Source organism: Puma concolor, chromosome E4, assembly GCF_028749965.1.
Source record: "Puma concolor isolate L17-30 chromosome E4, mPumCon1.1.hap2, whole genome shotgun sequence".
Lineage (NCBI taxonomy): Eukaryota > Metazoa > Chordata > Mammalia > Carnivora > Felidae > Puma > Puma concolor.
In genome coordinates, this window is record NC_141683.1 from 70,586,745 (window position 1) to 70,602,417 (window position 15,673).

At 39.5% G+C, this 15,673-nt stretch overlaps 1 protein-coding gene across 1 annotated transcript in view; it reads right to left on the reverse strand.

Annotated features, from left to right (window-relative positions):
* Positions 1–967: 967 nt before the first annotated feature.
* Positions 968–15,673, reverse strand: part of LOC147572807 (ankyrin repeat domain-containing protein 26-like) — a 626,452-nt gene continuing 611,746 nt past the window's right edge. The window contains exons 26-27 of the mRNA XM_086693296.1: positions 3,460–3,496; positions 968–1,039 (exon numbers count right to left, since the gene is read on the reverse strand). Coding sequence (XP_086549422.1) covers positions 3,464–3,496 — 33 coding nt within the window. The 3' untranslated portion in view covers positions 968–1,039; positions 3,460–3,463. The remainder of the gene's footprint in view (positions 1,040–3,459; positions 3,497–15,673) is intronic.

Below are 15,673 nucleotides of genomic sequence, written 5' to 3' on the forward strand. Positions count from 1 at the left end.
GAAATCTCCAGGAAAGACCCAGTCTGAGTTTCCATAACCAAGTATGACAGGCAGGGAATGCTCTGAAATGGTTGAAAAATAAATGTATAAACGTTACTACAATGACTTCTCACCTCACATCTGTCAGAATGGCTCAGTTTCAACACACAGGAAACAACAAGGGTTGCTCAGGGTGTGGAGAAAAAACAACCCTTGTGCACTGGCCATGGGATGTAAATTGGTATCGCCACAGTGAAAGCCAGTATGGAGGGGCCTCAATGAATTAAAAACACAAATACCATAGGATCCAGTGATTCCACTACTGGGTATTTATTTACCCAAGGGAAATGGAAATACTAATTTGAAAAGATATATGCACGCCTATCTTTATTATAGCATTATTTACAATAGACAAGATATGGAAGCAACCCAAGTGTCCACCAATACATGAAGAGACCACACACACACACACACACACACACACACACACACACACACTGAAATATTACGCAGCTATAAAACAGAATGAGATCTGCACATCATGGATGTACCTAGATGGTATGAGGGTAAGTGAAATAAGTCAGACAGAGAAAGACAAATCCTATATGATTTCACTTCTGTGTAGAATGTAAAATGGGGAATAAATGAACAAACAGAGCAAAAGCAGAAACAGACCCATAAATGCAGAGAATTGACTCTTGCCAGAGGGAGGGGAGGTGGGGGGATTGACAAAATGGGTGAAGGGGAGAGGGAAGTTCAGTGTTCCAGTTATAGAATGAATAACCACAAGGCTCAAAGGTACAGCATAGGTTATCTAGTCAGTGGTATCGTAACACCATCATACTTTACCAGATGGGTGCTACACTTACGGCGAACATGGTGGACCATCCATTACATTGTGTGCGAGGTAGACCTCTGTTTAACTAAATATATCAAAGTTTGGGTTTCCATGTTATGAGTGGTAGTACTAACTAGAGATTAAAAGTTCCCACGGCCAACTTTGTTCCTACACTGGTCTTGCCTTATTTAGGTCCATAATAACTAGCAAGACATTCCAAGCCTTCAGGGGGCATTCAGCTACCCAAGGAGAGAGACTGCGATCAAATGGTCCTGGTAGTTGTGCCTCTATTTCTCTATACGCTGCCTGACTATTTTCTTCCCTATGAGCTCCCACTCCTACATCACTCTTCGGCACGGTTCTGTGGCCTTCCCCAACCTTTCAAACTTGAGCCTCTGAAGCCATACACTCCTACAACAAGGATGGGCTCAAATGACCGAGGGTAGGAACCATGGCCTGCTCCTGGAGAACAAGCGAACTGGGAGTCTCAGTCATCCACACAGTCCCCTCAACATAGGCATGTTATCACCGATCCAGATGAAGCTCCCTTACTGATTTGACAAGTCAGTCCTACCCCTGCCCAGCCCTACAAGTACATGGGAAGGGCATCACAGATTTAGGAAAAGAGGTGGAGTGAGGAGACAGCTTGCCTTGGGCCATACATCTCTGATGTGCGGAATCTCCACCCCCCACCCCCAATTCCTTGAGAGGATCTAAGCTATCCTCCCTCAGTTGGGGTGGAAGTAGGGGATATCATATTTGTATTTGCTGTAAACAGACTCTTCCCAGCAGCTCAAATGATTTTTAATCTCTCTCAACAGAAAATCTGAGGTATGCTCGCACCTCCAATGAAACCAACACACACAAAAGCAGAAACCTGGTCACGACCCTCTTGAACTCTCTATTTGAATATGCCTTTCTAAACAACTCCTCTAATCCTGGGTCCTTCATTCCTGTCATTCACCTTTATCTCACTTGGCATAAACCCCCATATTCTGACATCTTTCCTAAAACTCTTGTTTCTATCCAACTCAGTGTTGTTCTTCTTGAAACCTGGTCTCCTCTGCTAATTCGACTCTTACCCTCCTTCATTGTATTCATTAGACCCACTCTCCAGATTTCTATCATTGAAATATTTGTCTGCGAGATGAAGACAAAAAAAACAAAGAAAGAAATGAAAGAAAGAAAGAAGAAAGAGAGAAAGAAAGAAAGAAAGAAAGAAAGAAAGAAAGAAAGAAAGGAAGGAAAAGAACCCGAATGTAAATCTCATTTCTGTGACTTATCATATCTAACTAGGTCACTTCAATCTCTTTTGAGTTTCAAACTGTCCATGTAAGCAACCATTGGGCAAGGAGGCTAAACAGAGGTTGAATTACCAGAGGGTATTTTGATGAATCAATCTCTGAGGTTCCCTAAATCTTGAGACTATAAGTAGTTTTGATTTGGCCTCTGGAAAAATGGAGAGTCCTTAGCTGGCAGAAGGGGAAATATTAATGGGAAAAAAAAAAAAAAGAAATACCAAGAAACCCAGAGAAGAAAGTAAAAAGGCAAAAACACAGTACAGAAACTTCATAGGGAAAAAATCTCCAAAAAAGAAAAAGCTTCCTAGAACTAGTCAAGGGTACTAGTCCAAAGGGAAACCAGACTGGGAACTTAGGCAACAGAGAATCCTCGAAATATCCTAGCAATATCCTTGCGATAGAGACTGAATTTAATTAACGTAACATGGTCTACAACTAGATACCCTTCCCTTACAGAAAACTCATTTGTCTCAAGAAGAGGGGATATCATCACATCTAAGGAGATGCCTGACGACATCTTGCTTATTATGTAAAAGCCTTGACACCATGGCCATAGCTGACATCCATCCTAAAATCTCGGATGGTAAAAACAAGGGACTAGTTACCACTGCACTAATGACTTTTGTTAGCACTAGGGGTCAAATACATAAGGGCAAATGCTTGCACTAACCTGGTTTCTTAGGAAAACCCTAAATTAGAGTTCCGACATGATTAGCTTTGACATTCTGAGTTGATCTGCCCTAGGATCTGTATCTTCATCTCAGTGCTGCTGAGGAACCAGAGAATGGATGTGGCAGCTACACAGGCTGACGGGAAAAGCCCCTCAGCTACCCATTAACTATGGAATCATGGTCGAGTCTTCAACCTCCCTGAACCACAGTTGCCAAAGTAATAAAAAGTAGGCTACAACAACACAGCTATTTTGCAAAGCTATGCAATGCCTATATAATTTAACAGATGTTATGCATAGGATATAGTGTCTTGTCCAGGGTAGACCACTCAACAACTGCTTTTGTTCTCTGCGTTCCCTTAGGAAACACATAATTTTCAGTTCATTCGTTTCACTTCCTTTCCTTTCATTTTCCATTTCATTTCATTTCATTTCATTTCATTTCATTTCATTTCATTTCATTTCATTTCATTTCATTTCATTCCTTTATACTTTGAGAGTGAGTGCACACAGAAATCGGGAAAGATATCCCAAGGAGGCTGTCAGCGCAAAACCCGACGTGGGGCTTGATCTCACAAACCTGAGTTGAAGTCAAGAGTCACAATCTTAACCGACTGAGCCACCCACGTGCCCCAACGAATGTCACTTTTACAAATCCATAAAAATCCTACCTGGCTATAGAATCTTCCTCAGCATTCTTATCTGCTCCTAAAGAAGAAAGCAAAATACATGTTAAATCAACAATTGAAAAATAGAGGAAATTACAAGTGTACAGCTTATGATTTGTGAAAAAGTATTGCTTTGGGACCACACCTGGAAACCACACTGCACTGAAATGTAATTATACCATTCGTAGGCTTAAAGCACTAAGAAATTTTACTTTCTCCTCTATATTGACCAAAAGCAAGAGTGGGTTTAATCAAAATTTGACACCTACAGGTGAACTGATGTTTACAATGGCCATCACTGACCAACTCTATGACACTGGAGGAAAATGGTGTCGTTAGGAGAATGATTATCACAAGCTGACAATGTCAAACTGTAACTAGCATGATTTTTCTGGACTTCCACCCCTATAGAAGTTAAAAGAGAGTTTTTTTATTTTGCTGTAACACAGCAGAACTTCCCCAGCCATTTAGTAGAGACTGTTCAGAGTTAGGATGAAACAACACCTCACAAATGTGCTCCATAGCTATTGTACTTTGCATCATGGCCAAACCATAACAAGCAGACTCTCCCTGGCCTTATTTCCAATGCCAAGGTAAGTTGGAAGGCTGTGGCATTCCAATTTGATAAACTTCTAACTTCTCGACACTGTCTCCTTCCATTGCTAGAGAGTCTATCTAGACCCACCGCACATCACAGAGGAGGATCCCAATGTTGGTACTATGTAGTGGCTCATGATGTCATTTTTCTCAACCCTCCCCATTGGGTGACACACATCTAGAAAAATCATGCTTGTTTTCATGGAAGGCATACGTCATCAGATCCTCTACTGATGAGCAACAAAACAAAACAAAGGGCAAAGAATATCTTGAATGCTTACATTCAATTAGTGGGGAATTTTAATTTTCTAAACATTCAACGATAGCCACTGTATGATTGTTACTATATGACACTCTTTAAAGAGCAAGACTATGGAGGTAAGGGTTGGGGTGAATGTAGGGAAAAAGGGGCACACCCCCAAGGACTATTTTTTAAATTTTTTTAACGTTTATTTATTTTAGAGACAGAACATGAATGGGGGGAGGGTCAGAGAGAGAGGGAGACACATAATCGGAAGCAGGCTCCAGGCTCCGATCTGTCATTCCAGAGCCTGACACGGGGCTCGATCTCGTGAACCACGAGATCATGACTTGAGCCAAAGTCAGACACTTAACCGACTGAGCCACCCAGGCGCCCAAGCACAGAGGACTTTTAAGGCAGTGAAACTCTTTCACGCGATACGACAAAGGTGGATTCACATCATTACACATTTGTTAAAACCCATAGAATGTATAACACCAAGGCTGAACACTAATGCAAATTAGAGACATTGCCTGAAAATGATGAGTTAGTGTCCATATAAAATGCACCACTCTTGTCAGGGTGCCTGGGTGGCTCAATTGGTTCAGCGTCCATGTCTGGATCTGAGCTCAGGTCATGATCTCACATTTCATGGAATCAAGTCCTGCATCAGGCTCTGTGCTGACAGCACAGGATTCTTTCTCCCTTCTCCCTCTGCCCCTTGGCTGCTCACACGCATACATGCTCTCTCACTCAAAACTAAACAAAGGAACTGAAAAAAAATTACTACTAAAAATGGACCACTGTCGTGCAAGATGTTAACAACAGGGGAGGCTAGGCGTGTACGGGAGCGTGGTATGGTATATGGAGACTCTCTGTACTTTCTATTATATTTTGCTGTGAACTTAAAACTGCTGAAAAAATAAGGATCATTAAATGTAAAAAACAATCAAACAAAGTACAACCACCAAACACGGTATCCATTGAAGCTACTCTTAGCATATATTAACCATGATACAGTCACCTTGAACATTAAGATAGAGATCAAAGTAACACAATAGGGATACTGTCTCCCATATGGAAGTATATGAAAATACATAAAGCAAAATACAAAAATACAAGTTATTTGTATATTTAGGCAAGAAAACAATTGATGAATATGACCAAATATAACTATAAACAGGGATTCAGCACTGTATGAATCAAACCTGGGTTTTCCATATAATTGAGATTTTATTCTAATTTTAAATCAAAAATCATTATGCTGATCGTATCTAAGAATCATAATGAAAGCTTAATCATAGAAAAAAAAGATGATAATGACCTAATATTGCCCTAGTCTTTTTTGTACAAATACCTACTTCATATGGATGATGAAACTGAAACCAGTACCATGATAACCATCATTTTACTTGCTATTAAAATAAAATTTTAAGACACCACCAAAAATGAATTGAGGGCTGTAATTTCTATGCAGAAAAGGTTTCATCCAGCAGGCCGAAGATGGCTACCCTCAGAATATCCTACTTGAATGAATGGCCCTTGGTTGTTCCCTGGGATCTTGGATTTAAGGAAGGTTTCCACCATTCCCTAGCTTGGTAATAGAAGCTCACTGTGCCTAAGTATTGGTAAAATCAGTGTGCTTAAGGCCGTACACTTGATTTCTTTCTGGAAACCTGGAATTTTGGGACATGCTAAGGAGAAGATGCCTATGTGCTTAGCATTTGATGAAAACCTCGGGCACTGAGTATCCATAAGCCTCGTACTGGCAGACAACATTTCACTTGTGCTGTCCTAATTTCATGCTGGAGGAATTAAGCACATCCTGCTAACTCCATAAAGATAGGAGTCCTGGAAGCCTGTGCTTGGTCTACTCTGGACTTCACCCCATGCACCATTTGTCTGTGCTGATTGGCCTTTCTAGCCTGTCCCCATAACAAACCATAGGCAACAACTGTATGCTGAGTCCTGTGAGATCTTCCAGTGAATAATCAAATCTGGGTGTCGTTGTGGTGCCTCTATCACAACGCATTATATGAAATTTTATTATTTGGGTTGATGTCACACACGTGGCTACAGTCAGAAAGTTATGTCACAGAATACCTTTCCTGGAATCTCTTTTTCTTGGTATTTGCCTTGAAAATTCCTACATCCCTATATATCCATGCGAAGAAAGGTTTAAAAGGAATAGATGAAATCATGATGTCACAAAGTGTGAAACAAGCAACAGTCCTATTTTACTCAGAAAAAAAAAGAGAGAGAGAATCCTGGTGGTTGCCACTATGTTCTACCATACACAAGTTCCTCTCAAATATGAAAAATCAGTTAATTTTTCCAACTAACTAGGACTTAGTTCATTTTTCTGGCAGATAGGAATGAAAAGAAGTAACAGGGATTGTTCTAGAAAAAACAGAACTATCAGACACAGTATAGAAACATACTACTGATTATAGTTTTTTGTTTCTTTCCTTTCCTTAATTTCTTAGAAAATTAAAAATATACTTCACCTATTAAAGGCAATCATTGCCAAAATAATCAAAAGTCATAATTACTGTATCCTCATTCCTGCTGCTCTCCTCTGTTCATCTGATAAAGTCCTACACATTTTTCATGTCCAATTTACATGCTGGCACACAACCTGGAAACTTCTGAATCTTCTGAGAGTTCTCTCTCACCCCTTAACTTTTCATATTCAGGAATCACAGATTCGTATTACTATACTGTTTTGGTCTCTGCTTTGTCTTTTCCCTGCCATTGCCCTAGTCAAACGTGAGTTCTTAACTGATAAAAAAGCCACAAAATATTATTGATATTTCTTAAATGAATAAAAAAAATAAGCAAAACAAATGAGAAAGACACAAGGCCCTGAAAAAAAATTAATGGAATAAATTGAACCCCCTGACGTTTTCAAACTACACAGCTGAAAGTTTCACAATGGACTAATACTAGGCTAAGAAAACAAGAGCTTCCTTTGCCTCCCAGTCTCTTTATGTGGTTTCCTATAACCTATCCTCCATATGAGGGTTCAGCATGCTATGGCCACAGGTCAAATCCAACCTGCCATCTCGTTCTGTAAATAATGTTTATTGGGGCATGGCCCCATGTCTTCACTTACATATTGCTATGGCTGCTTTCACACTACAAGGGCAGAGCTGAGAAACCACATCACCTAAAATATTCACTGGCTTTTTAGGAAAAAGGCTTGGTGATCTGTATTTTATGCCATAACCAGAGTGTCCTAAACTCAAATCTAATCTTATTAGTCTTCTGCTTCAAATTCTCCAAAATCCCTGCATCACATACTGCTGGTTCCGTCCCTAAGAGCCATTCCATATTCTTCATTTTTGCTAGAGAATCACAACTTTATTTGGATATTTATTGTCTCCATACACAGAAAAGGTGGCCTCACCCTGGCTTCAAAAAGAGAAAGGATTATTCTAAGCTAATCACAGTACCTGATTTACCAGGGACCACTTTAGGAATGAGTATGTGACATAACCTAGTCTTTAAAATGTTAGAGGAAGTCTACTGCAAGCCTCTTCCTAGTGAAAAGAAACACCTAAAGAAAAGCAGTCCTTCCCACCCACTGGATGTTGCCATGTGAGAATATGATACCTGGAGCTGTTGCTAAATAGCCATCCCGGAAAGGAGAAATAAAAATACCCCCAACTCCAGAACTGAACAAGTGATGACTGGGATCCTGATGACATCACTGACCATCAAAACATTTCTGGTTCCTACTGTTTTAGTCACTGTTAGAAGTCACCTATTATTTGCCGCTAAAAGCATTCTACCGAAGAAATTTCCCAAGGCCTATCGGGTAAGATCTACTGCTTTCTATAGCACTAACAAACTTCCATAAGCTTGTCTTACCTACGTATTCACCTCATTCCCAACCATTCCCATAGCACACGTTTTCTACCAGCAAAACCCAACTGCTCATAAATCCTGCTAAGTTCACCCCTACACCTTCGCCTCTGCACTGCTGTGTACTCCGCCAAACACGTAATCGTGATAGTTTACCAACATTGTCAAACATACAAATGTTGGTCCTTCTGCCTCTCTACCTGGCAAACTGAACTCCTCACTCTGCATGCTTACCGTAGATTCTACCCAGTCCTTGAAAACTCAGATTCCTCACCGGGAACTTACGGTAACTGGAACAAATGCCAATATAAAATAACAATGATAATTATAAGCTCTATGAGACTCTGGCACCCAGTAAGCACTAAATAGAGTAAATAATACAAATGGCAGTGGTAACAACAGACTCCTGGGTTGCAGAGACTGGTTTTTGAATGTTTGTATTCTACAACAACGGGATAACACTTAGTAGCTAACAGGCACTTAAGAGTTACTTGTGAAGTGAACAAATGGACATGAATAAAAATGATCCCTTTGAAAATTATTTTTAAAAACCACAGAAACTTTTCTGTTTCAAAAACCGCAGGGACAGCTCTATTCTGTTATGAGCACCTTAATGATCAAAACGCTGTCTGTTCTATCTTTACCTTTCCTGTAACTTCCAAAACTAACCTACAGAAATCCTTTGGTAACAGTCTACCAAGTTAAAGCTTTCTTCCTACTTTTCAGATTGTACAGTGCACTAGGTGCCACAACTAGGGAGCAACAGTAGCATTTTGTGTGTGTGTGTGATTGTGAAACATTTTTGTGCTGTTATTATAATTTCTGGAGCCCAAGTTGCCCTATTTGAATACTTGCGAAGATAACATTTTGACTAATGGCAACGGACTATCTTATTCTAACAAAATTACAGTGTCATGACAATTCTCCAACAAACAGAAGAAAACACTGTTCTAATGAAGTCAACATATCTCATTCTGGATTTGTTGTTGTTGTTTTTAAATGTTTATTTTTTTTTGAGAGATGCAGACCATGCATGTACAGGGGAGGGGCAGAGAGAGAAGGAAAAGGGAAAATGCCACACAGGCTCTGAGCTGTCAGCAACGAGCCCGACAGAGAAGTCTGACACAGGACTCCAACTCACCAACTGCGAGATGATGATGACCTGACCTGAAATCAAGAGTTGGACACTTAACCGACGCAGCCACCCAAGCGCCCCTCTCATTCTGTCTTGATTTATGAGGAGTGAAGTTGATAATGGTGAGACCTTGTTGAGACAATATGTGAAATAACCTATGCCTCTCAACAAGGCATTGCTTTTCTTCGGTACTCCTGGAAGCTATCTGTAAAAAAACAATCTCATTGGCAGTGCTGCACACTAGCTAAGATTTTCAATTCTTATTATTTGCCATTTGTTTATGGTACCAGGAAAGTACTGTAGAATTCCCAGTTTGAGGGCTGGTTCATTTTTTAATGAGACAAATCGCTAGGTAACAATTTTTACTGAATATAATCCATTTGTAAACATTTTATAAAAGATCCATTTTTATAACAAGTGCAATTTGTTATAATATGTTTATGGAGGAAACATAAAACATACTAACTTAAAAATCTTTTTTCCTCTGGGCACCTGGATGGCTCAGTTGGTGAAGCATCTGACCTTGGCTCAGGTCGTGATCTCGCAGCTCACGAGTTCCAACCCCACATTGGGCTCTCTGCTGTCAGTGGTGGAGCCTGCTCTGGATCCTCTGTCTACCTTCCTCTGTCCCTCTCTTGCTCTCTCTCTCTCTCACTCTCTCTCTCTCTCTCTCAAAATTAAATAAACAGTTAACAAAGCATTTTCGTATTTATTACACAAAGATGTCACATGGTATTTTAGGGGTCATGACTAAAATAATGAATTTCTTTTCAGATAATACTGCCTTATATTTTCAATTACCTACAGTTAACTTCTTAAATAATTCTGAACGTTAGACTATAAAGAGAGAAATTAAGAAAGAAAAAAATATACCTGCAATTTACACATTGGTGTTCTTTTCTTCATTGTTCTTTCATTATCAAAACACCCTTACTCTGACTTTACTTATGTTAGGACCACCAAGAGCAATTCACTATGTAAAGTCTTACCAGGATGGCTGTTTTGCAAAGAATTTTTAAGCATGATTTCTTCTTTATGTCGGCAAATTATTTCGTTACTGCTATGTATAAAAAAGGGTGATAAATAATATTACTATTTTAACGCTGATATGAAAAACATTTACCAAATACATCAAATTCTTAGAGTATTTCAACTAATATCAGAGCAAATATCAAAACTTTAATTACCCCATATACTTCAAATTTGTACGTTCTAGAAGCTTTTCATTAAGTCTGTACTTAAAGAATAAAAAAACAGGAAGATGAACCAGTCATGAATTGAGGGCATTCTAGCTTAGTAAATTAGAACTAGCTTGCCAGGGGCACCTGGGTAGTTAAGCATCCAACTTTAGCTCAGGTCATGATCTCACGGTTTATGGCTTTGAGCCCCACATTGGGCTCTGTGCTGATAGCGCAGAGCCTGGAGCCTGCTTCGGATTCTGTGTCTTCCTCTCTCTCTGCAACCACCCCACCCCAGCTCGTACTCCGTCTCCCTCTATCAAAAGTAAATACACATCAAATAGAAATGAGAATAATTAGAATTCGCTTTCCAGAATGGAAAGAGTTTGGAACTCAGAAGTCCTAGCTCTATAACCTATAGCTATTTGTTCTTGGAGAAGCCACTTCTCTTTGGCTCAAAATCTCCCTCTATAAAACAAGGGAAATTACTGCCTTATTTTATAAGGTTGATAAGAGGATTTAATGAGATATTATACCCAAAACATGGCCTCTCAGGCCATGGCCTCTTAGGTGATGCTCATTACTCTGGGAAGGGCAAGATGAGACCTTCCATGACTTCAGAAAAAGATGCTCCACAGGATTTAAACCGGTGGTCCAGGGGCACCTGGGTGGCTCAGTCCGTTGGGCATCCAACTCTTGATCTCAGCTTGGGTCTTGATCTCAGGCTCGTGAGTTCAAGCCCCATGTTGGACTCCACGCTGGGCTTGGAGCCTACTTAAAAAAAGGCAGGGGTACATATCTGCTAACAAAGGAGAAAGAGAAGTCCGATCTCTTCCTGCAGCATCATTTGAACCTCTCTGACAGCTTAGAATGGTCCCAACTAACATCTTCTGGCAAAACAACAACAACAACAACAACAACAACAACAACAACAACAAACCAAACAAGATCCTCAAAGGGTAACTCATAAGGAAAGTCTAGGCTAAGATATAGGTTCCACATAAGGTCTTTGAGTGTGGAGGGACAGGGGTGTATGGCGAAAGCCAGGAGGCCCAGCTGCCCAAACAGGGTGCTGGTGCTTTGGGATAGCTGCTGAGCATATGTGCATGTGCAGTGAACAAAGAAACTTTGTAGCTTTGAAATCTAAGTGTGGAACACCATGAAGACTGAAAACTGGATCAGCAAGGGAATCCTGGGAGTAAAGGTCAATCACAACCAGACTGCAGCACCAGTTTCAACAGCAATGCTGCAGCAACAGAATCAAAGGAAACTGTAGAATGATCAGGATGTCCTTTTTTCCCCTCCAAATGACTTGTGAAAGAGGACTGTCTCTTTGGTCTTAGGGTGCTCCTTAGGTTCGTGGAAAATTCAAGGGACAGGGTACAGGAGATAGCCCTCAAAGGAAAGTAGAGGGTCTTCTACAAAACTGAACATTTCAAGACCCAAGTTACTAGTTAGAAAACACAGATGTAACATTATTTGTGTCCCATGCAGAGGGGTTATACTTGAAATGAAATGGATAAGGTTAGGATCCTGGAGGATAAATGTCTCAAAAGTCCTGAGATAAAGAATCCTGCACACATTCCTACTTCCAACTAGTCTAGTCCTTTGCTTGATTTCTGGCTAATGTTGTGGACTAACCGACTGCCATTCCAAAACTGCCTGATCAAACTACGAAATCCCATCTGTTACATACGAAGTTAACAGTTAAATTATTTTAAACCTCAGTTTAGTAATAACTAGCATTTTAATACAAACACTTACAGATTAAAACCCTTAATATAAGCATATTCATCTGCAGCCCATCCATATACATCTTGAGGAAAGGGATCAATACCTTGCTGAAGAAGCAGCCTGACTACATTTGTTGAGTCATAATTTACAGCAAGCATGAAGGCTGTTCTAAAATAACAGAGATAACTTCACTCTTAGGAATTTAGAGTTATTTAAACAGCTAATTTGATATACTTTATCAGGTTAATATCTTGCCTATCTGTTCAGAATCGACCATTTACATGTTTCAGTGTTCATCTGTGTAAATGATCTCCAAGAGTAAAATGAAGGGACAAAAAGGAAGCTTCTTGTCCCACTTGGGTAATGTATTATAGACTTGCTAATTTAACGTCTTTTGATAAACAAGAAACTATGCTAGGTCACTTATCTGAATAGGTAAAGATTTAAAAAAAAATAATTCCCCACGTATTCCTTAATCTGATATAGTGCACTTCAAAGCCATCTAGAGGTCAAGCAAGTATAAAAACTATCTGCAGGCTTAAAATGATAATATTTTAATGCGAATGCTAACAAAAGAGGCATAAAGACAGTTAACGATGCTGATAAGCATATGGTAGGCACTAAATTAAATGCTATGTATATAAAATATTATTTACGCACAACCACCCTTGAAGGATATATTATTATCCTCCTTTTCATATCAGGTAACATATTTAGTGATGATACGTAACACTCCCAAGGTCACAACACCTAGCCAGTAGGAAAGCTATGAATCAACTTAGTCTTGTGTGAATCTAAAGCACATCTCTTCCTTCTTTATCACCCACCTATAACTTATCCTCATTAAAGGATAAGTCTATACAGTGAAAGTTATCTTTCATCTTTCTACTCCTACCAATTGAAAATAAAATCAAAAATACATATACTGGACATGAAAAAGGATAAAACCTGATGAGACTTGGTAATAGTAATTAATCATCACTTAGAGATCACCTAACGCCATCAGTATTACTCAAAAAAGAAAAAAAAGCAATTTAAAGAAAAGTGTCATCCAAAAGACACAACAACTCCTATTTATGTTTAATATGCATCTTTTTTTTTTAGCATTTATTTGCTTTTGAGAGACACAGCTCAAGCAAGGAGAGGGAGAGACAGTGGGATACACAGAATCCAAAGCAGCTCCAGGCTCCAAGCTGTCAGCACAGAGCCCGGCCTGGGGCTCGAACCCACGAACCATGACATCATGTCCACAGCCAAAGTCATAGACTTAACCAACTGAGACACCCAGGCACCCCAATATACATCTTTGAAGGAAAAATGTATATGAAGTAGAAATTTTTTTTTAAGTTTATTTACGATTTATTTTGAGAAAGAGAGAGAGTGCACACGAGAGTGTGGGCAAGGGGCAGAGACACAGAGAGAGAGAGAGAAAGAGAGAGAGAGAGACAGAGAGAGACACAGAGAGACAGAGAGAGAGAGACAGAGAGAGATTGAGAATCCGAAGCAGGCTCTGCACTGTCAGCACAGAGCCTGATGTGGGGTTCAACCCATGAACCATGAGATGATCACCTGAGCCAAAGTCGGATGCTTAACCAGCTGAGCCACCCACGTGCCTCTATGAAGTAGAAGTGTAAAAAATACCATAAAAGGGTTAAGAAGGCCAATATTGTGCCATTAAGTAAATTAAGAGCTGAGAGTCCACCCTTTATAAAACTAAAGTGAAATCCCTTTAGTTAACACAAAATCATGTGGCAGGAAAAAAAACAAAAACAAACAAACAAACAAAAAACATTGCAGGAGCAACTGGGTGACTCAGTTGGTTAAGCATCAGACTCTTGACCTCAGCTCGGGTCTTGATCTCAGAGTCATGAGTTCACGTCCAGCATTGGACTCCACACCGAACATGGAACCTACTTAAAAATAAACACTGCAAATGACATGAGTCAACATCATCAAGGGATATGAATTCTGCTATACCCTGTTCTTCATGTTGCCCAGTCAGAATAATTGCTTTCTACCTAACTGGTGATGTGTTGATATTTTTCATTATATAATTATAAATTAATCTTCTTCTTCTGAAGTTAATCTTCCTGACTTGAATAATTATTACCACTGTAGAACCATACTAAGGTTTAAAAGAAAACTACTGCACCTTTTTAATTTATCCTCTGCATGTATATTTGCTGCCTTTTCTACCAGAACTTCCACTATTTGCTGTTTGTTTTCATTTACAGCAACTAGAAGTGGTGTGATGTTATCCTGTAAAAGAGCAAAAACAACTTAGAATTTACAAAATTATACCTTTCCATACGGAATTTTAAAACATACAAAAGATCCTCTAAACTTAAACATATAATACAAAAAGTAAATAATAAATGGCCTCTTCCTTCCCACCACTGTGCTTTCACCTGCTGCTGCTTCTCTTTAAAATAGCCCTCCTCCACTGGGGCACCTGGGTGGCTCAGTTGGTTAAGTGACCAACTGCAGCTCAGGTCATGAGCTCAGGGTTTGTGAGTTCGATCCCTGCATTGTGCTCTATGCTGGCAGCGCACAGCCTGGAGCCTGTTCCAGATTCTCTCTCTCTGTCTCTCTCTCTCTCTCTCAAAAAGAAATACACATTAAAAATGGTTTTTAATAAAATAGCCCTTCTCCACCTTCTTCAACAGATTATATGAAGTCATTCTCCCAAACTCACTTCAAACACTCACTGGTTCCAAGATCGTTGCTTCTATCACAGTACTTATCATGGTATACTGTAGTAATTGTTCCCTATCTAAACCAAGTGCTTCTTGAGGGCAGGGGCTATTTCTTATCTCTGTATCTCCAAACTCCAAAACACAGCAGTATATGCTTTAAGTACTTTTACTGAATTAATAACCTAAATGATGATCTCTGGAGTAGTGTTTCTTAAATTATCTTCCAAAGAATACCTTCTTTGCCAGAAGGTAAGTACTATGTCCCAATGGAAAGATTTCATGACCATCTATGTTTGAGAAATATTATAAAACTGCATTATATGTCTGGCATTACAGAAACCCATGTAAATCTGCTCAGTCCCCATTTGACAATCCTTTTTGTGGCAAACATTCACATTTGAGGAATCAGAGTTTCAGGGATATAGTTTGGAGAGATTTCCGATAAAGATGAAGCTTTTCCCCAAGTTATACAAACTTGCTTGTCTTCTGTCAGTGGTATCAGGATCCACTGACATCCGAGATGTCAACATAAGGCATCGCTGCTCCAAATGGGTCACCAAGGAGATGGGCTCAGAACTCCAAGAGTGAAGCTTCAAATGAACTTTGATTACTTAATATTAAATAGCCCATGGGCTTTCTCCTATTATAAAATGCTAAATTTTTATCTTAACTGTTAGGAAGCTCCATATGAAATTTCATTGTCAATTATAATAATCCTGGGACCCTAATACATATCTACTTCTAAAAAAATCTGTATTCTAGTTGTATT